The sequence below is a fragment of the Gouania willdenowi genome, chromosome 13 (genome assembly GCF_900634775.1).
Source record: "Gouania willdenowi chromosome 13, fGouWil2.1, whole genome shotgun sequence".
NCBI lineage: Eukaryota > Metazoa > Chordata > Actinopteri > Blenniiformes > Gobiesocidae > Gouania > Gouania willdenowi.
In genome coordinates, this window is record NC_041056.1 from 17,349,101 (window position 1) to 17,370,921 (window position 21,821).

Below are 21,821 nucleotides of genomic sequence, written 5' to 3' on the forward strand. Positions count from 1 at the left end.
CTTTATATGATCTTACCAGTGGGGGGAATGGGTTATCTTGCTAAATTTGCTATTGCAACAATTATTGTGTGAAAAATTGTACACTGTTCAATAGTAAATAATATAAATAGCAAACTTTAGCACCATATTCGATTGCTCTGTATTGTTTTACACATTAGATTACACAACACTGTCCCAGTTTTTATTTTTAATCTAAACAACACAAAGGTTTACACTTAGATTACTTGATAGCAGCTCAACACTCCGTCACATGACGCTCTTACCCTCTGTGAGGTATAGCTGGCATGCTGGCTGGATCAACAGAACAGCTAATCTAACTGATAAGGCGAACAATCTCAGGGAGTTACTGAACCACATCCCACATGCACTCAGATATGAACACACATGCCACAGTAGGGCACTTCTAATCTCATCCAGGGAGAGTTGGCAGAGTTTAAAGCCAACACTGATAGTAAGTGAAAACTTGTTCCATTTGACCTTCTGATCCGGCACACAGCTGCTGGTAGGAATACTGACTTTCTATTCTAAGACTCAGAAGTCTATGTGTCACAAATGCCAGTGAACTAAAAGGTATAGCTGTGGGGTCACATGGGTCTTTCTTTGAGTGACAAATCGACTGGCGTCCAAATTGTTTGATTGCCCTAAATTTGGATCACACCTAATCAGTGAAAGGCAATACAGACAAAAGGTCAGACAATTGGTTTCTGCACAAGACAGAGTGAGAGACTGTGAGAACTTTTATCTAATGAAGGTCTTTCTAATGGTGTTTCGTTCAAATAGTTGGAGTTTATAGTGGATTATAAATAGAATGTAGTGACGAGTAAAGCCTGTGACTGTTGACTCCAGATTGGGAAACTGTTTGGATGCTCAACCTTTTCCATCTGGGGTTGTATAGATAATTAAAATTACACAGCTCAAAAAGTTTAAAACAGACCTTACGAAAACAATTCTTTATTAGTCTAACATATCCTGGTTTGTATGATATGAAGTAAAACTTAGCTACGTCATTCACTTCAAGATTGAAGACTGTGTGAAACGGCATACTAGCGTACTACTCATAGTAAGTCTGACGTAAAAATGAGTATGTAGTGCATTCACATTAGATAGTATGGAAAGATTGAGTACCCGAGAAATACCCTGATGTATACTATATCGGGACATTTTTGAAGTACTGCGCGATGGGCAATAGTCATACTCAACCCCCCCATGATGCATTGCGAACGGAACATACAATCATCCTAAAAATCAAACATTCTCTTTTCAAAATAAAAGCATCTCTTCTTGTCTTCCATTAGTTTTTTAACCGTTTTGTAAATGGGGATCTTGTTTTGACGTTGACTGGTAGTTTTGTCAGTAGCACAATAGTGGGTCTCCGAAAATCTCCAAAGTGTCGCCATGAAATGCGTTTCCAGCAGTTTTATGGAACAAATGACCACATTGATATTCTACTTGGTCACTTTCTTGCTTAAAATGTTTTCAGAACTGTCAAAGGTTGTATAGGGGTAGACAAAGAGTGATATTATGATATAGTTATTTGTTATTAATATTACATGAATTTAAATGAGGTGCCACCCAAGATAGTGTTTAAAGTGTCTTAGGTCACTAAAGTAGTTATTAGTACATTGTCATTCAGGGTGTGAACTATTGTCAAACTGTCTACTTTCCAATAACAAACCATATTATATTGCATTATTGCATGAAACACACACAAATAGTCCATGTATAAACATTTATTAATCAAACAGGTTAAACCTATTTACACAATAACTAAAAGAGCGCTACGCTCAATAAGCTAAGGATAAATGCTCGAGTATATACAATTTAAAAGTAAAAAGCTTAGCAGAAGAAAGAAATGAAACCGAGCGTGGTTTCATTGTGTGTGTGTGTGTGCGCGTGTGTGTATGTGTGTGAGAGAGAACTATGATGATCAATATGGAGATGAGATCTATGTGACTGTAAGTACTTTTAGGCCCAATTGGAATTTGAGATCCAGAGTACCTCGAGTTTTGATGGCGTGTGTTTGATGTGTGGGGTTCTGGACTTGGTCAGCCTTTCTCTGGTTCCACAGCGGGTTTCACGGCTGGTTTCACAGCTCGTTCAGAGTCAGCAGATTTTAACTGGTTCTGGCCCGTGAGAGGCCTGAAGGGCCTGGTCCTTGGTCAGCACATGTGGGCTTTGTTCTTGTGTTGGTTTAAGTTGCTCAGCTCACAGCAGGGGGAATCGGAGGGTTTTTTTTCTCTCGGGAGCACGCAAGCTTAGTTAAAGTCTAATAAAACTAAATACTGTGATGGTACAAAGAAAACATAAAAGTACATCACGATAGGGTGACTCAGCGACCTGCGCCGTTCAAATCCAAATTAGCGGCTGGTCTTATAATGGTGATGACATATTGTATCTGGGTTTAAGCAATCACCATTGGTTGAGGTTTTTGCGGCAGTCAGTCAGATTGCTTTGGGTGATTTGTGTGGTTATGGTTTGTTCGTGGGTGTGTTCTATGAGTGGATGAAAAATACTTCTTTGGAAAAAAAAAATTTTATATAGCTCAGCACACAGTTAGATTATAACCTTCAAAGCTAAATAAGACCAGAGATCATATTTTTCAGTTTAACACTGTGAATAAAAGACTTAATGACACAGTGTAGTAAAAGTACATTTCAATTTGTATCACAAATCTTTGTCCACTTTTAAAATGTTCATTGTTAATCTTCAGGGCAAAAGCAGAGTGTCTCTGCCCGATTCTTGGCAAGCAGGGGGAAGGCACACAGTTAGGTCGTAAATTCCTCCAGACCCTTCTGTTCTCAGCTTGTGAGAGAGAGAAGGGAAGAGGACAAATGGAGGTTCAATTAACTGTTCTTGTGGTTAAAAAGGTGTGCCTTAGTATCTGTGACAAGTCACAGACATGGTCTCCTACAGTTGCGGATCAACAAAGATATTTAGCCTTATTGTGCTTCAGGTTTTTGTCGTTGTAGGTTTGAAATGCATCTTGGGAAACTTTGAAGTATACTTCAGTCATCATCAATAGTATCTAGTAGACAGTATATACTCATTGAGTGCATAGTGTATAGTACGTCAGTATGCGATGTCAAACACAGCCTGTGATTATGAGCTTTAATAATGCATGTTTGTTAACGTCATGCAATTAACAATAGGAATAAATCTTTGTGTGTTACTCTTATAAACTACATCATATACTACAATGCCTGTAGGTGTTTGTCTTCAAATGTATGTTATGGCTCAGTAATTGTTATTGATGCCACTATATGTTACATTAGGCTTCAGCTTCTGGATTTACTGGGTTCAGCAATAAAGTGATGAATAAATGAATAAATCTGTGTTTTCCATACTAGTAATTAGTATTTATTTGTGATTGCACTGTCCCAGTGCTGATCAGCTAGGTGCTTAGCTTCTGTTTACCAGAGAAAGTGATAAATATCCTTCTGCCATCTGGTAGTCCACTAATGTGTGGGAGGATGTCTCATCTCTCTGCTAGTTTTTCCAAGGCAATGCTCAACAGTCACTGAGACCTCTGCTCTCAATGGTAAATTGCCTGCGATCCTGACTTTGTGAAACACTGTCCACCCGCTGGCCATCAGCGGGGTTAACGTTAGCCCCCTTTTGACCAGAATAACACTTCCATGTCTCTTGTGGAGAAGTGCTGCTTTCTGCTTGTGGAAAGCCTCTTGTCTCATCTTTCCACTTGTTGTTGTGCTGCTGGCGCTGTCTGATCTGACCTAACATAGTATGGAGCTCATCGAGCCGCTGTGACACATAGCTTCTCTTCAGCTCCAGGAGGATTGTTCCATTACGACTCAGACTTGACATGCTTGTTGCATTTGCCCTCTGCAAAAAAAAAAAAAAAAAAAAAAAAAAAACGATAATGATGTGTAGCAAAAGATTCAAGTCTACTGAAGCATGTAGGTTCAGGCTATTTTGCAAACATGTAGAATTCCACAGAAAATACGTATACAAATGCAACATTTTTATGCAAATGTAAGATTTAGATTAATATGAGCTCAGAAGGGTTTGTTCTGCTTGTCAACGTTTACCAAATCTTTGCAATTTCCCTAAAGCGAATGTTCATAGTAAACAAAGAGACAATTTATCACTCATTTACCATACAATTAAAAGACTACACACATTACCATGGGGATTAGGTCGATATATACATGTTGTATGTATCACTGCAGTTAATTACCAGAGATGGCTTTTCATCAGCGCTCTCCCTTTCCTTTAACAGGGTGCTAATTTGTGCTCTTCCCTGCAGCTGCATGCTCAGCAACAGGAAAAGCTCATTCAAACGGTCAATTTCCTCCTCTATGCATGACACCTGAAAGAGTACAAGTGTCAGGTAAATGTGCGCTGCTGCTATAGACACTCGGAAAATATCATATTTTAGATATCACGTGCTGAAGTTGCAACAAAATTACCTGCATCGATGTCACTTTTGGTGGCAAACCTGCAGAAATAATATGACAGAAATCGCTATCCAAAAATATATTAAAAAAATTTTGAACAGTGAAGAATACAAAAGGACTGTTTAATAAATGCAAATGGTGTTTTTGAGGAACATTAACACACACAATGCAATACAACGCCAATTAGCCAACCTAGCTTTCAACCTTTAAAAAAAAAAAAAATATATATATATATATATATATATATATATATATATATATATATATATATATATATATATATACTTTTTTTTCAATCTTTTAACTTTTTCCATTCCTCTAACATTCCGCTCCGTTAATCACATCTTTTTACCTAAAAATAAATATAAAAGTGGCTTCCTGTTTGTAAAATTGTATGTGTAGGAGTTTAGTTTTTGGTCTGTGTTCATAGGCTTAGATTTGGATGGTTAAAATCATTTTTATAGCATTTAATTATTTATTAACTATTTTCCTGCACGCTAACATTAACATACAGTATTTGGCTCTTGATTGAGATACTACAGGATGTTAAAGATGAATGGTTCTTCCTTTATGAATGGTAATAATCATTTCCCTGTTTAAAACTGATAAATGATTTTAGCTGCAATACAGGCTTCCTTTTAATAAAGACATTTTCTTTTTTTTACCTGTTTCATTTTTCTGGGAAGTTCTTTGTTCGATGATTGAGATGAGCTGCTCCAATTTGAAATATCTAAATTTCTCCAGTCTAAAATGAACAAATAGACAATAAATGACAAAAAAAGAATGCAACGTTTTTGCTTTAACAACGCTATTTACTTGCCCTGGGTTTGAATTTTCCCACCAACCTGCTGGCTAGCGTGTGTTCTGTGAAGCTCGTCTCAAAGGGAAATCTGATGTGGAGAAACTCATCTCCCAAGGAACGATGTTGATCATCTGACGCCTTAGGAATTGACTGTCAAAAAGCATTAAACATTTGTAGATAAAATCTAAACAGTGTGGAGAAGAGGCAGCTTTCATCAACACTTCCAAACCTCTGCTGTGCTGCACTGAATGGAGAGGTTGAAGAGCTGTAGGCTTAGAGCTGAAATAGCCTCATGAAGAGCTTGTATAAACCTCTGTGGTTTGGATCCTAAATCAAATAAATAAAAAAACAACAACCCCCAAGATAATTAGATTGTGCTTCTGTAGATGATATACCCAGCTTTTATAGCATTTTTACACATGGCTGTTTTAAACCAGGGCACCATCATTGACTTGCAGGACTATGTTCTCCATCTAGATCTGATTACCTGATGCTATGTGGGCCATGGACTGCACCAGGATTGCAATGAAATGTCCCACATGATGGAGCTTTGCCTCAGGAAGATAGAGGATTTGATTGGTTGCATCAAAATAAAAGTCCCTTGAGCAATGTACCAGCAGACTCTCATTACACGACAATGAAGAAGAGGGGATTGACTTGGCCAGCAGCAGGAGCACAGGGGGAAACAAAGGGCAGTTCACAAGCAATTGCATCACTTGACATCCAAACAGGAAGACCGCAGAGTGTTGTGGGGGGAGGTCATCCAGAGCGACTGGGACAAGTCGCTGATCATTATTACATTGATCTAAATCCTCTGAGGCCGCTGAAACAGATAATGTTGTTCAGGATTTATTACGTAAACAAATGACATTTAGTTCTTTGTTAAATATTATGACTAAATAAGGGACTTTTGTACCATTTTGAAGATCACTTTTGGTGAGGTTTTCTAGTGACGTCTGGATCAGCTTTAAGGTCTCGTGTAGAGGAGAAATGGTGATCAGCTTAGATAGGTCATGGTCAGTCAGGCTGGGAATTGTGCTCTGGTTTAGTTCTGTCGGCAGAAACAAATCATATTAAAACTGTTATTATATCATCTGTATTTACCTAGAGCACTTTACTGTTTTATTGATATCAAACCTGTTCCGTGTGTTGGAAGAGCTGTTTTCATTGGTGATGGAAACTGTTAACAGATTAATACTTAAGTCATTTTTAGGCTTAAAATGTATTAGACATAGTGTACAGTAGTTTTATGGGCTTTTTCATGTCATAATGCCTGAGTGTAACACTGCATGTTTCCAACCTGTGGCGTACACTCATCGGGAGGACTGATTTCGCATTGGAACAAGTCCTGGTTCTGCCAAGAGTCTTGGGACAGCCTGTATAAAAGAGCTTCCACTGATTGGAGGACAGCTCCCATTAATGACGTGGAGGCATCTGTGAAACAAACCATTAATAGGTTCAAATCCTGAAGAATCAACACCAATTCCTGCATTTAATATCTTAAAAAATATATATATATATATATATATATATATATATATATATATAATATATAATAAAAGCAGCGATGTCCATTACACATACATTTAAAAGGTTAACTTTTTAACACTATTTTCTTTTATATATAATATGTTGCATGTGTTTGAGGTGTGTTTTTTTTTTGTAAAATCTAACTCCGATCCATAATAGCCTGAGTACACGTTTTACCTTGTGCGTCCCTCTCCTCCACACTGGTATTGAATAGTTTGTCCTTCATCACCTTATGACACAGCAGATCCTTCAACAGATTCATTTTTTTATGGTCCATAGTCTCCAAAACATTCTGAAAAGAAACATTTAAATGTTTGCATACTTTTAAAATCCATAAATAAGACGTATTTTGTCTCTGAAAAAAACTTGTGTTTTTTTTGTTTTTTTTTTGTCTTTTTATTTGTACACAGTCAACCATGAAGCTGGATCCCTTTTTATGTGTATTACTGGGATAGGACTGTATATAATAGATACATTTATATTATCACAATGTTTTTTAAAAGCCCCCCTCTAATTCACTCACATATTTTAGATACACTTCATTGTTTTTGTTATTGTTTTGATGACAGTAAAGGAAAAGCTCTTCCAACAGCATAAAGAGGACAATCCTACAATGTACAGTACATCCTACATCAAAAACATATTAATGTTGTAATGGATGAGTATCTCTGTGATTAACTTACCTTAAGTGATTCAGTTTGTTGACACATATTTCTATAAAACTCTTGAATGTCTTTGCGGTGGTGAGCCAGTTGTGAGGCTACGTGGAGGTTCTGATCCTCCAGCTTGTCATACAGTGTTTTCACATTGAACTCCTCCAAATTGCAGTAGCCTGATACACATACTCAATAGAATAAATACATGTTATTAACAATTTAAATGGATTCATCCAATAAAAAAAACAGGATCAACAACACAAAAAAAAAATTGCATTTTTTTTTATGAAATATGCAATATATTTATATTGAGCATCAAATGCTATTTCCACAGATTCCTGATTTAATTATAAAACCAGAACATGTCATTAGGATGTGATTTTTTTTCAAATTATTATTATAATCAAGCTGGTAACTGCTTTCCACTCAAGCATGATGGATAATCGAGATTTTAAGATGTTTTAGCTGCATGAATAATCCAATGTAACAGTTAACTGATAAAAACAGCCACGTCTTTGGAGCATTTCCATCATCTGGAAGATTCACGAGAATCATTATCTTACACTGACAGCCATTGCAATTGATTTTGACACCCTGTGAGCCTCTGTAATCCCTGGTTATTTAACAAGTCATGAGTTCGCCCCAATTTAAGCTGATGAACAAATGAAATGCTTGGAAAAAAAAAAGCTCAATCAAAAGATTACCTTTGTGCTCACCTCCTTTTTTAATACTTGGCTCTTCCGCTTCAGCTCCTTCTCCTACACCTCTGAAAACACAAAAACTAACTTAATTCAGAGAAATAATCCAACAACACAAGGCTGAATATGTCCTTAATTAGAGTGAAGGAGAATTAGGATCAGCTAGGCTTTTGTCTTCTCTAACCCTCGAACAGTATCGCCAAGTAGGTTTCACCTGTGCAAACGTATTTAAAGAATTATTTTGCATTTTTCTGAGTGTCATGGATCTCTGGGTAGCTTCAGCATCGTCTTTGACGTCTTTGAAATAAACCAAGCAAATGAATCACTGTGGAGCCCTCAGAAGGTATTACAGCCAAAAGGAAATGTCAAAAATGATAGAGAGCAAATGTCAAAGATGATGCTAAAGCTACCCATGGACCCATAACTAAGATTTAAAGCACCATCAAAACACAGTTCTTTTTTATTGGGTGTGGCACTGCTCCAACGTGTCATGTATGGCCAGATTTTGATTATTATTTTATTATTTAAGTACTTTATTGGGTATTTTGTATCAGTTAAAAATAACCCGACATTAGTGACGGTGTTATTAAGTTTAGCAATAATATTGTACAGCTAATGAATAAGTAATTAACTGCTTTGTTAAGTAAAAAGCATTTGCATTTCTACGTAAAATTCTACTTTATTTCATTTTTTATAGATGCTGCTTTCATGTCTGTTGTCTCTGCAAAAGGCACTTGCATTTCTTAACTAATTAATATATTTTGGATACATTTGACCTGTGAATGATTGGGAGGATTTACTGCATTTCTATGTATAAGTGATGGTTTCTATAGCTGTGGCTTTTATTGAGGGACACCAAGTGTAAAATTATTGTTCTACCACAAAATCTTGAAGCCACAAATGAATTTTCATTTCCAAATCAGAGAATGTATGATCATAAAATACTATTCAACCTTTGAATTTGACACATTTTATAAGTAGGTCGTAAGATTGGATCTTTTTTCTTTTTATTCCTCCATATTTCTTCCCAACAAGGAACGTAATAAAAAGAAGGGAAAAAGCCCAAAACTACAAACAAAAGGTGCAAAACTTTGGTACATGTGATATGACATCATCGCTGCTACCACAAAAACTCACCTTTCTCTGCTACAAACGCACTCCATTGGACAGAAAGGCTCCCCGAGACTGCGCCATTTCGGTTTAATCTTACACTGGGACACAAGCTTTGTTTTCCCAGGGCGTAGAACTAGAAATGTGGAGGTCAGAAGTATGACCGCAAGCAAGAGTGTGCTGAGGACCCCTGCACACAAACCACAATATGTCAAGATGAAATATAACCGCTTAATTACAGTATGTTGTGATATTGCTGCACAAAAAAGTGGAGAAAAACAACAACAATGACCTGCAATAACTCCCCAGTCAGGTAGGAGGTTGAGTTTATGCTGCTTGACAATGCCGTGCTTGACTAACTGTGCTGAAGTCATGGGCTGAAATACAGCAGCTCTGTGGTCACACACTGTGTCCTCATCACAAACTACTACCACCAAACTCCTCTGAGAGAAGGCATTGTCCACAAACACATACTTCCCAGGCTCTGAGAAGACATGGGCGAACCTGTAGAGAAAGTGGAATATGTAAATGATTGGATTGAAAGTGTAATGTCCAAGGTGGACATGGACCTACAGGGTCGAGTTTAGGTTGGTCTGCTTGATGAGTGTCTGCAGGTTTCTGAAGGCTCCAAAGTCCCAGCTGGGGTTGCTGTTAAACAGGTGATCTTTCACGTAGACTGGAAAGTGGCTGGAATGACGATCTTGGGATTCAAACAGTTAAGTCTAAGATTAGATCAGGCGAACTGTATGATTGCAATACTGTATATCTACCTATAAAAAACTGTGGTACCATTATGGTTGATGGTAAGATGGAAAAGGAGCATGTCTCCAGTAGTAAGACAAGCAATTGGGTTTGGAATTAGAGGTAAAATCTCCTCCTCCTCCTCCTCCTCCTCCTCCTCCGTGTCTCTCTTTGTTCTAGCTCTTGGCTCTGATGAGTAATGGTCTTCGTCATTCACAGTTATAAACACACAATGCATGTCAATATTGAAAAAAATACAATTCCTTCAGCTACTGACATTGATGATGGTGAGTGCAGAAAACAAATATCAAATGAGGACTTTAGTGACCTGAGAGAAACTTAGCGATTAAGTCTTTTTTCGTGGGGATGAAACCAAACACTCCTTCAGAAGAAAATAGGACCAGATGTGTTTTCCCAAAAGTCTTTGCATGGACATCTGGGCCTAAAACATGTATCATTGTCTGTAAGTAAACAAAGAGAAAAGAGATTAAAACAAAGCAGTAGCCGAATATGTGACGTAACCTTGAAGAGGGTTTTCATTTAACTTGACTAACAAAATAAACTCCAAAAGAACAATAGTGTTATCGAACAGCTTATATGTTCAAAGTACTGTTGGTTAAAGTTTAAAAAAAAAACCTCCTGTTTGCAGCATTTTCTGATTTGACAAACTCAGCTTCTTCAATTCATATCTGCAAGTTAATCCCATCCATTGTGTAAATAAAAACATATTAAAAACTCATATCCACACCATGCAATGCATCGATACCTGTATATTATTGTTGAAATTCAATATACAAACTACGTATATTTAAAATCCTTGCAATAGAAATAAGACAGATAGAATGACAGGAAGAAAATACCTTTTTTTCTACAACTAAGCGTTCTGGACATTGATCCTTATTGCTGAATACACAAGTATGTATATCATGTTAACAAAACAAAGTAACCAAATACTGTTGAATTACACAAATACAGAAAATTGTGTCATTGTACACTATTGGTATAAAAAATAAATGAGGATAAATGTGCACTTAGGAAATGTTTGTTGTAGAGTGAATGAAAATCCAAATGTAAGGTTGGTAATTAATTCCTTTTTTTTTTTCCTTTTTTATTTGGTACAGTTTGAAATACAATTAAACATAATATCAAACAGTGGACAGACGTTAACAGAAATCAATACACTTTAGAGGCATGCCAGGGAAAACCCAAAAAACCCTCAAGGGGTTTGAAAAAGAGGGCTCACGATATAACATTTAAACTTTAACCAAAGAGAAAGAAAGAAATAATAATAAAACTCAGTCAAGACAAAAAAAATATGTCTTCTTGACAGGTTCATGTTATGCACTTTAAGATTCCTTAAGTTTAATATTGTTTACTGACTTGCACTTCTGATGATCATTTTGATTAAAAAACTGTTCCACCTTTTGCATTCAGGGTATGCTCAGTGTATTAGCTAAAAAAAAAAAGTTTTTGCACGTTTTGCAAAATTGTGTTTGCTTTACAACAGTAAAGCATATTTTTTCTAGGATATGTCTGGTCAATATTTATAATTGGTAGAAAAAATAATTTAATTGCGAGTAATGTATCTTTTAGGGCAGAGAAAAAATCGCAACTTTTTAACGCAACTTTTGGAGAACGGCCTGCTAAATCAGGCATTTCAGCCCGCAACAATCACAAAAATGGCCCGCAAAATCCTAGAGGGTCTTTTGTTGCCATCTAAACATCTGTGCTTCTGTTCCAGGGGGTCCTGCTGACCGCTCTCATTGCTTATGCCTCTCCATGTAGCTCATGGAAAAGCAAATGAGAGGTGCAGAACAGAGCCTTACTGCCAAATCGAAACTGCATGCTAAATAAAGCTATTTGACTAAAGTGATCTAAAGTGATCCTGACTTAAATACTAAATCGAGATGTCGTGGTACATGATTGGGGGGGCCAAAGATTGAGAGCTGTTCGATATGGTGTTTATGTATTTCATTATTGACTGTAAAATAATTGTTTAAAAAAAATGGTGGGACTGCTTTATTTAATGAACCATGTATGAATTCAGCAATCTGCTCTTTTTTTCTAAATGACTGCCAGCAGTCAGATACATTAATATTTGTGTTATATATTTCTTGGTATTCTGCTGTACCCAAATTTTTATAAAAAATAAAGAACAAATTACTTATTGTGTTTGCAAAGTGCAGCTGATGGCCATGATTGCTTTTGTGTGTGTGACAGCTTTTCCTCACCCTCGCCCAGACCTCTTTGTCATTCTCTTTGACGACGAGCAGCAGCTTTTCCTCTGCCGTGAGCTGAGTAGAGAGTTGAGGCAGTCTGGAAAGGCAGGAGGTGTTGCAAAGCTCTTCAGCTGACACATATTGCTCGCACTGGCAGCTGTTGATGCCAGATAAGGGAGAAGGTGTAGATCACCAGAAGCTTTCATTTTATTTTAATTTGACTTTGGCTCACATTAGCAGTTTTAACACAATATATTTTTTTGTTTTCTTATTCAGACCAGGGAACTCCACCGAAAATGAATTCATGACCTGAAAATGTCTCACATGCCCATCTCCACATCAAGAGTTCCTCCCGATGGACTACAAGTGATATTACAGGAGTGACGTGTTGGCGATACACACTCTCGGGATGCTGCCAAACGCACCTCCCCTGTAGAGCAGCGTTTGTTCACCTGTGACACAAAAACAAACAAAAACACACTTTTTTTATCACATGTATCAAACTGTGGTATTATCAGCAGAGGTGTAAAGAGTACTGATACTGTACATCCTACTTAAGTAGAAGTAGTTCCCTTGCATACAATAAACATCTCATGTATAAACTTAAAAAGGAAGAGATGAAATCTTGCACAATTGGCACTTAATTTATTTTCTACAAAGGCATCTGTATAAAATAAAAGGTTTGTATAAATGTACTTTTTTTTAAATAGAATAACACCAATAAATTCAATTCAAAATAATAATATTTTCAGGCTCTAAGTAAAGCTACATTTATTAATATAACTCTAAAACTGAGTAAATAACCTTGGTTCAGTGCTGTTTTGGCGCTGTGCATTACGTTTAATCTGGTTGGTCGGCTATGATGTGATGCATTTGATTGTTGTCTGGTCATTTCAATTTCTGTAGATTCACAATCTCCTTTAATCATTTTAAAACAAATAATAATTTACTCAGTAATGGTTGGTTGTAGAAATGTAACAAATGACTTTACTACTTTTAAAAAGTTCTTAAAGATGCAGTCTGCAACTCTTATAAAAGTGACTTTTTGTCATATTTGCTAAAGCTGTCACTATGTAAGGACTGCTTTACATGAAACTAGTAGTTTGTGTGAAAAAACCAGACTCATTGAGTCCCCTCTGCTGCTCCTGTAGCCTTTGGCAGATTGCCAGAACGCACTGCGACCGAACAAAAAGAACCAATCAGAGACTGTGTTTGATGGACTGTCTGACAGCTGTTACTCACAGGCCCCTTTCCCAGAGCTGTAGCGCCGTCTTTTTTACAGTGTATGGTCTGGAGGAGTAGAAGATGGAATTGGTGACTTTTCTGCTTGAATTGTAATTACTGCTGCTTGATTTACATTATGTTTGATTTGTAATTGTTACACTAGAACTCTGTGGTGCATGTGTTCATGTGTGCGCAGCAGCCTCCGTGTGGCTGCTGTAAGTGACACTGCTGCTGCTGAGGTGTGTGCGCATTGAGAGAGAGAAGCGCTGCAGTAATATGCTTTAAACAGTGCATGTTATGTTACTGTGATGTTGCTGTCTGGCTAACGTTAGCTTGTTAGCTCCTCTGAGGGAGGGACTTTGGAAAGTTTGGAGGCAGGGCAAGAGAGCAGCGGGAGGGAGGGGAAAGAGGGATCTGAAAGTCGTGGACTGCACTTTTAAGTACAAGTACAATTATTGATTTAGAAATATACTCAAAAAGTACAAGTACCCATAAAAGTAACTCAATTGCAGAAACTTGAGTACTTGTAATCCATTACTTCCACCTCTGGTCATCAGTGATGGAGTTCCCTCACTATATTATTAGTAAATCATTCACATATAATTAGAAATATGAAAACTACAATGCAACTTCGTGGCCTTAGACCAATTCAGTCATTTTTCAGCATTTCTAAAGTAGTTCAGAAGCTTCTGACAAACTTCTACATCAAACGTTCAGCAGCTCTTTACAAGAAAATTGCATGTTTACGGTGTAGTCATTTTTAAAAATACTTTTTTGGATGAAAGTGAATATTTCAGTGAAAAAAATCTAATTTAGAAAAAAACATTTTCTACAGACCTCAGGTTGACAGTCCAATTTACTGTCAGCAGTAGCTCTTTTAAAATCCAGTTGATTGTAGAAAATAAAGCCAGTCCTGCATAAACATGATCCATCCGAATACTGGAAAGCACGATTTTGACCAATACATGTACAAGAAGAAGAGCCTAAGAGAAAATAATAATTTGAGCAGTTAAAAGATATGTTTGGAACTGTATCGTCATTTTAAACACAAGATTAAACAACTAACCAGACGGTGAAGTGGATGAGCTGCCACAGGGAAAGCAGGCCCTCTGGGCGGGCAGATGATTAAAGGTGTTAACTGGGCATGAATGGCAGTCACTTATTTTTTCACCATTTGTAAAGTTGCCAAATGATCCAGGAGGGCAAGATATTGGATGGTTAGATCCCGTGGGGCAGACATAACCAATAGGACAAGGGTGTTTCTTGTAGTTGTCTGTACCTGGTGGAAAGATAAAAAAAAAGAAAAACTATGAATAAAATGAAAATACAAAGATGATCATTTTCGTTATTAAGAGGATTTTGGTTCCAGGTACCTCTGGGGCAGTAGTAACCAGATGGACAGGGATCACATTCCAGGTTTGGGGAGAGGTATGGCCGATAGGTGCCGACTTCGCATAAACTACAGCTTGTGTTTTGGAATCCTCTGACGCCATTTGTATTTACGGGCATTGAACCCCCTTCACATAATTTCATTGTAAAACTGTTGGCTGGGCAATAGTATGGAAATAGGCAGCTGTTGAACACGTAAACAAGAAGTAATAAAAATATTTTACCCTCACCAAGTCAAATTGTTTTAAACACCATCATTTTTGTGAATCTTCTTGCAAAAAACTCAATATCTCCACATTTCATGCACTCACAGTTGTTTTGAGTGGTTATAGAATTGGGATCCCACCGGACAATAATAACCCTCCGGACATATTTGGGGCTCAGCTGTCCCTGGTCCACAGTATGAGCCAGCACTGCATAATATCTCCGAAACTGCACCTGGAACATGAATAATGTCTCATTACAGCAAACTTCATTATGGAGTTCATAAAATTGCCAAATGCAAATTTGTAGAAAACTGATTGATGCTGCAGTGAAAAACACACCAACTGGACAGTAATATGAAGCCCTGCAGGGAATCCCCTCTACGTTAGGGATTCCTGTGTCCCTGGGGTCCGGGCAGAACGTTCCTCCTGCACAGGGTTCACATTGGTTTGGTGCAGCTGCTCCAGAAAGTGGCCTTTTGGTTCCTGCTGGGCAGAAAATGGGAGGTCCAGACCCGCTGCACCAAAAGCCAGGTGGGCAGAGGCTGCTGGAGAAGTCTGTAAGCCCTTCAAATAGAATTGAAACAAAACAAACATTCCAAATACTGCATAATATACTCCTTGATGCAATTCATAAAGCACATTGAAGAAAAACTGCTAGCATCACCACAAAACCTACTGTCTACCTCAAGCTGATATTCAATTACATTTCATTCAACTTTTTTTATATAGCACTAATTACAAGAATAGAAAAAAAAGGTTTGCAACACAAGTAGATTTCTTGAACTATATAAAAGAATAAATTATTCATTTAAAAGGTGCTTTTTAGTCAATCTCAACTCCAGGGAAATAAAGAATAAAGAGTCACAGCTGAACTAAGTGGTTCAGTTTAAATACTCAAACACAAATCTGAAAAAAAAAAACATTAATTCATCTCTTCCCTTTTCATTCGCTCAGTCAATAGTTCCCCTTAAGGTAATGGGTTTTACTGTCAATGCTTTATGTAACTGCACTTACTTTATTTTTATCTCAAGAGTTCAGCTTCAGTTTGCAAATAATGATATTCTAGCAGTCGTTGTAGACACTAAGCAAAGAGAGCCACTAACTAAAAAACAAAAAGAAGCAAATGCACAACATAACAAAAGACATAAGAGAAGAAAGCCTATATTTAACAAGTCTCTCTCTAGTGGTGTGAGAGTATCGGACCTGTGCTGTTACAGTGTGAACCAGGAGGGCAGGGCAAGCAGTCAGCCTTGTTTTTTGCTCCAGGGGAAGCTCGATAAGTGTAGAGTGGACACGGCCTGGGTCCAGATGTCTCATCATGGTCACTAAATAATATATCAGTACAGTAGTAGCCATCAGGACACAGAGTAATGATTGGATCTCCTAAAAAAAAACAAAGAAAAAAGAAACTCAAAAAAGAAAGGATGCTTTGATCATCGGGATCCGATCATGATTAGGCGATCATTATAAAGACAGAATGATCCGACTGTCGGCGACTTTGGTAAATAGACTTTACTGCACTAGATGTAATCTGTGAAGATGAATCAAATTTAAGCTGGCCTTTGTTGTTTGCTTTTTTTCAGGAATATGATCGGATTCTTTGTAGAATCAATTTTGTGTCTTAATGAACAAATAGTTTCTACATCTTAGATATATATTAAAAATGAATTATAATGTAAACATGAAAGCATTGAATGCAGTTTACCTGTTTAAAACCTCTAATGCAGATATTTGAAGCATGGGGTGCTTTCTTGATAACTTCAATAGCGTATCAAAAAACAATTTTCTCAGAAAAGAAAGGTTTTTGTCCTTTTTCTCCTTTTTCGCTCTGACAACTTGTTCTTATATCCGGTCTCTATATGAGGTGGTCATACCTTTAGAGGCCTAAACTAGGTGTTAACGTCACGCTATTAAAAATATACTTTCCTCTTTTGTGATTGATGTCAAAAGTACATTTTCCCCTCAACTTTCCATTTTGTATTTTTTTGTTCAATCTACAAAACAAAACAAAAACAAATCAGACTATTTTTTTTTTTTTTAATTTCTTCTCATATTTGACCTAAGTGATCTACTGCATCTTTATATAAAATGTGTCTCTTCCATCCAAACCAAGCCATACCTGCTTTACACCAATATCCGGATGGGCAGGGTAAACAGTCTTGTGTACTGGCACCTCCCGAGGAGTTTCTGAAGGTATTTTCAGGACAGAAATGTGGCTCTTTTGTTCCTTCAGGACAATAGGAACCTTAAAAAAAACAGTGTGAAAAAGTATCAATGTTTCAATTAAAAGATGTGATAAACAATTTAAATGAACTCTGGTTATCTAATAGAAAATAGCAGTTTTTTAGGGAACTTAAATAGTCCACCTGGAGGACAAGGTCCAGCGCACGGCACTCCCCACTGACACTGGTTCATATTAGATATTTCACTCTGAGGCATGAAATCTGCACTCCCAGCAACACAAAGATACCCGGCAGCACAAGCTCCCTGGATCCTCCCAGCCCTGACAAAACAACACAATAAAGATGTTGGGTAACACTTTAGTTTAGGGAACACCTATTAACCATTAATTAGTCGCTTATTAGCATTAGGAACATATTGGCTCTTAATTAGTAATTATTAAGTACTTATTAATGCCTTATTAAGTACTTATTAATGCCTTATTAAGTACTTATTAATGCCTTATTAAGTACTTATTAATGCCTTATTAAGTACTTATTAATGCCTTATTAAGTACTGTACTTATTAATGCCGTATAAAGTACTTATTAATGCCTTATTAAGTACTGTACTTATTAATGCCTTATTAAGTACTGTACTTATTAATGCCTTATTAAGTACTGTACTTATTAATGCCTTATTAAGTACTTATTAATGCCTTATTAAGTACTGTACTTATTAATGCCTTATTAAGTACTTATTAATGCCTTATTAAGTACTTATTAATGCCTTATTAAGTACTTATTAATGCCTCATTATACACTTAATGGCAGTCTCGCAGTCCAAAGAGGGCTAGGGTTAGGATTATGATTAGGATTAGGATTAGGGTTTGGGTTAACCTTAACCCTAACCCTAATCCTAATCCTAACCCTAGCATGTTAAGATTGTAATTCATATACAACAACTTCCTTACTTAATACTAATAAGTAATAATTAGGAGGTTATTGAGGGAAAACTCTTAGTTAATGGCTTACTGGTTGTACATTAAGGCCATGCAGAATAAGGCATTAATAAGTACTTAATAATGACTAATTAAGAATCAATATGTTACAAATATGCATGCTAATGAGCAACTAATTAATGGTTAATTGGTGTTCCCTAAACTAAAGTGTTACCAGATGACGTGATGTACAACACTCACATGTATCTTTCTGCACACCTACAGGAACACTCACTCACATTGGGATGGCACTGAAGTATAGTCGTCATTAGGTAAACCAAGTTTTAATTATACAATTTCTCTCAATTTAATACTTTCCTCTCCCAGGCATGACATTTATTGTTTGTGTGTACCTAGGTGTTAATTTAGCAATATAGTTAACTGTAGCTGCAGCACATTATAACCTCCTGGATTAAGCTAATAGTGTGTGTGAACAAAAAAGATATATGCGATTGCTTTTGTGCGTGCATCTAATTATGTATTCAGAGTGTGTTCCTAGATACAGAGCATTGAGCAAGGTATATAAATGACACTTTGTGTGTCTGTTTGCGAGTGTGCAGATCTATGTATGCACTGGGGACTTCTGCATGCGTGCATGCATGCATACCTGCAGAACTTCCCTGGGGGACAGGGCAAACACTGTCCTTCCTCCTGGAGTCCCTCCTGCTCTGAATAAGTGTACGTTCCTTTTGGACATGGCTGAGGTACCTTTGTACCTGGAAAACAGAATGCAACAGAGATATTGAGATGGTCATAAATGATTTTACAAGTTAATACCACAAAGTTGTTCTGAGCCAAGAGGTCTTAATATTTCAGCTTAGTTGGCATAAAGAGATTCAGGATGTCCCAGTAAAACAGAATGAAGTAGCAATAATTATAGTATGATACCCCACCATCTATTAATCACAAATGAAACAACAATAAAGTTGTCATACTTTAGCTACGATTCTAACTGAATAATAAAAAAAAAGATATAGTAGGCTGGTAACTACACGGCAAATCAAAGGTATTTATTAATTATGTCAGCTATGGCCTTGTTTCGTACCAGCAGGACAGAATGAATGTGGTGGACAGGGTCTGGGTTCTCCTTCTATAGCCTCCTCACAGTAGAAACCAGGTCGGCAAGGGATGCAGCTGTCTGAACCAGAATTAGGCTGGTATTCTCCTGTGGGACAAGGCAAAGGCAGGGCTGCTCCTCTTGGACAGAAGTAACCCTGGCCATGAAAGAGAATTCAAAAAGTGCTTATAAATGCATACTAATTTCATAGTATTTTAGTATTCTACAATGCAGTGTGTCCAAAGTCTCCAATTAGAGGATAACGAGTAACCTTTACCTTTGGACAAAGGAAGGCAAATGGTGTGGTTGAAGAGAAGTCAAAGGGGCAGGTGAAACCAGCTGCACAATGGCCTGTGGGGTTAGACAGACCTTCAGTCGAGCAATATTGACCCGCAGGACAGGAAGTGCAGCTCTCCATGGAAACGCCGCCTGTGATGAGAGGATAACAGGCACAGCAAAAGATCCTTCAAACAGACTTCCACTTGTTTCCAAATTAGATACAAAGCTGGAACTATTAAAGAAACATCACATTTACGTGCTTATCTAAAATACTCAACAAATGTGCAATTTTTAGGTACACGTAATTCCTAGTCTCACCAGTTGTGTTACGGATGCTACCAGCTGGACATGGGATTGGAGAAAGGCAGCCTTCTGGGCAGTAATGTCCTACAGGACAAAGGCCATTCCTAGGAAAGTTGTCAGAGCTCTGAGGTGTTGGCTCCGTTGCTCCAGCTTGACAGAAGTAACCCTGCAAACATGGACCTAGACAAAAAAAAAAGCAAAAACCACAGCAACACAAAACAAAACAAATTGAGCTTTGCGTTAGTTTAGGCAGGCATGAAAGTCAAGCTTGCCCGGCCCCATTACCTGACAGTAGTTGTTAACAACTAACAGTATCCATCCCCCACTTCAGTTAATCATCCAGCTGATCATGTTCTATGCTTCCCATTATTTAGAGTTAGTCACGGCGCTGTATTTAAACAACTGTAGCACAACTATTTCTGCACGCTTCGTCCACAAACAACTCACACCAGCCCCTGTTCCTCCTTTTCTGTCGAATTAAACAGTGTCTTCTTTTGCCATCTAAATGTCTGTGATTCTGTTCAAGGGGGCCCTGCTGACCGCTCTCTCTGCTTATGCCTTTCAAGGGGGAGCTCCCTTTGCTTCACTTACAAATGTTGTTCTTTTCTTGTGCAGTGACAAATACAAGAATTCTTATTCTGATTCTTTGGCCCTTCCACGCAGCTGCGTGGAAGGGCAGAGAGGTCCCAGAACAGAGCCTTATCACCAATTTGAAACTGCATGCTAATAAACAATTTGACAAAAGTGATCCTGACTGAACTGTATAGGTACTTGATTTAACCAATTGCCACCGCACATCTGTGACCTTAAAAGGTACGATTTAGTCTCCAAGTGTTTCTTTACCTTGTGGTGCTGAGGCTCCAGTAGAGCTACAGTACACACCAGAGGGACAGGGTGTGCAAGTGGAGAGGGAATCTGCACCTGTCCGGTTACTGAATGTCCCAAAAGGGCATGGCAGAGGGTCGGCTATCCCTGTAGGACAGTATTTCCCTACACAGAAAGCATTCATTAAATAATACAACTATAACATTTATAAACAATTAATGAGGCGACATCTAAATGTCAAACTATTGTTTCGCACTCTCACCAACGGGGCAGGTAGAAGGCACTTGAGTAGCTAAGGAGGAACACATGGTGCCTTTGGGGCATGTTATGCACTGGGCTGCCCCGGGGACCGGACTATATGTGCCAGGTTCACAAGGTACTTCAGTCGCTGAGCCAACAGGACAGCTATGGCCTGCAGGGCAGCGGTAACCATGGAGACCGTCGGATGGGGTGGGAATGGAGCTTCCACCCAAGCAAACATACCTGTGAGCATAAACACAGAAAAAGTCATATCATAGATGTTGTTGCATGCTGGTGTTATTGAGTTAAAGGGGACATATCATGCTAAATCCACTTTTTTAGCCATTAAATGCATTTTGTTGTATATTTAGAGTGCTTAGAAGTACAGAAAAAATCTAATTAGTCTCTTCAGGTGCTCCGTAGATATCTTTATATTCTGTTTTGCTCATATTTTTCAATCTGTTTCGATTTTTCTATTCTCTATTATGTTTTTTGAACTATTACATCACAGTATTTGCAGCGGAACTGCCAAATTAGTACATCAACTCCAGGTCCAACACTTCGAGCAATCCGCCATTTTTATTTCTCGCTTTTATTTTGTAGTCCAAGCTCCAGGATGCCGAAGTTACAAGAGGATACGTCAAAATGTTGGGTTGTTGGATGTAGTAACCCACACGCTTCATTACACCGTCTCCCAGCATCAGAACCTTTTCAAAGTGCCTGGTTGAGTTTTATTTTTCACGGAAATGTACCCACATCTGTGGGTAAGATCATTTTTGTGTGCACGAAGCACTTCAAGGATGACTGCTTCTGCAACCTCCGCCAGTATAAAGAAGGATTTGCCGAAAGACTTTGTCTGATTGAGGGTTCAATTCCTTCTATCTTTGGAGACCGTCTTCAGACTTCATATGTTAGCGCTGTGTGCTCGTTTTAGATCCTTGATGATATGGCCTACGTGGTTTAATTTA

General features: G+C 37.8%; 1 protein-coding gene across 1 annotated transcript in view; it reads right to left on the bottom strand.

The window, feature by feature from the left end:
* Positions 1-2,393: 2,393 nt before the first annotated feature.
* LOC114474630 (uncharacterized) overlaps positions 2,394-21,821 on the bottom strand; it is a 71,398-nt gene continuing 51,970 nt past the window's right edge. Inside the window, exons 65-98 of the mRNA XM_028465050.1 lie at positions 20,876-21,096; positions 20,632-20,778; positions 19,804-19,968; positions 19,484-19,635; positions 19,195-19,363; positions 18,757-18,865; positions 17,357-17,493; positions 17,110-17,235; positions 16,194-16,373; positions 15,330-15,554; positions 15,096-15,222; positions 14,769-14,968; positions 14,462-14,674; positions 14,233-14,378; positions 12,496-12,623; positions 12,184-12,328; positions 10,281-10,413; positions 10,001-10,141; positions 9,785-9,911; positions 9,504-9,715; positions 9,239-9,401; positions 8,120-8,169; positions 7,431-7,579; positions 6,925-7,039; positions 6,518-6,651; positions 6,355-6,397; positions 6,134-6,268; positions 5,705-6,040; positions 5,447-5,544; positions 5,261-5,367; positions 5,081-5,160; positions 4,428-4,456; positions 4,196-4,327; positions 2,394-3,840 (exon numbers count right to left, since the gene is read on the bottom strand). Coding sequence (XP_028320851.1) covers positions 3,508-3,840; positions 4,196-4,327; positions 4,428-4,456; positions 5,081-5,160; positions 5,261-5,367; positions 5,447-5,544; positions 5,705-6,040; positions 6,134-6,268; positions 6,355-6,397; positions 6,518-6,651; positions 6,925-7,039; positions 7,431-7,579; positions 8,120-8,169; positions 9,239-9,401; positions 9,504-9,715; positions 9,785-9,911; positions 10,001-10,141; positions 10,281-10,413; positions 12,184-12,328; positions 12,496-12,623; positions 14,233-14,378; positions 14,462-14,674; positions 14,769-14,968; positions 15,096-15,222; positions 15,330-15,554; positions 16,194-16,373; positions 17,110-17,235; positions 17,357-17,493; positions 18,757-18,865; positions 19,195-19,363; positions 19,484-19,635; positions 19,804-19,968; positions 20,632-20,778; positions 20,876-21,096 — 5,107 coding nt within the window. The 3' untranslated portion in view covers positions 2,394-3,507. The remainder of the gene's footprint in view (positions 3,841-4,195; positions 4,328-4,427; positions 4,457-5,080; positions 5,161-5,260; positions 5,368-5,446; positions 5,545-5,704; positions 6,041-6,133; positions 6,269-6,354; positions 6,398-6,517; positions 6,652-6,924; positions 7,040-7,430; positions 7,580-8,119; positions 8,170-9,238; positions 9,402-9,503; positions 9,716-9,784; positions 9,912-10,000; positions 10,142-10,280; positions 10,414-12,183; positions 12,329-12,495; positions 12,624-14,232; positions 14,379-14,461; positions 14,675-14,768; positions 14,969-15,095; positions 15,223-15,329; positions 15,555-16,193; positions 16,374-17,109; positions 17,236-17,356; positions 17,494-18,756; positions 18,866-19,194; positions 19,364-19,483; positions 19,636-19,803; positions 19,969-20,631; positions 20,779-20,875; positions 21,097-21,821) is intronic.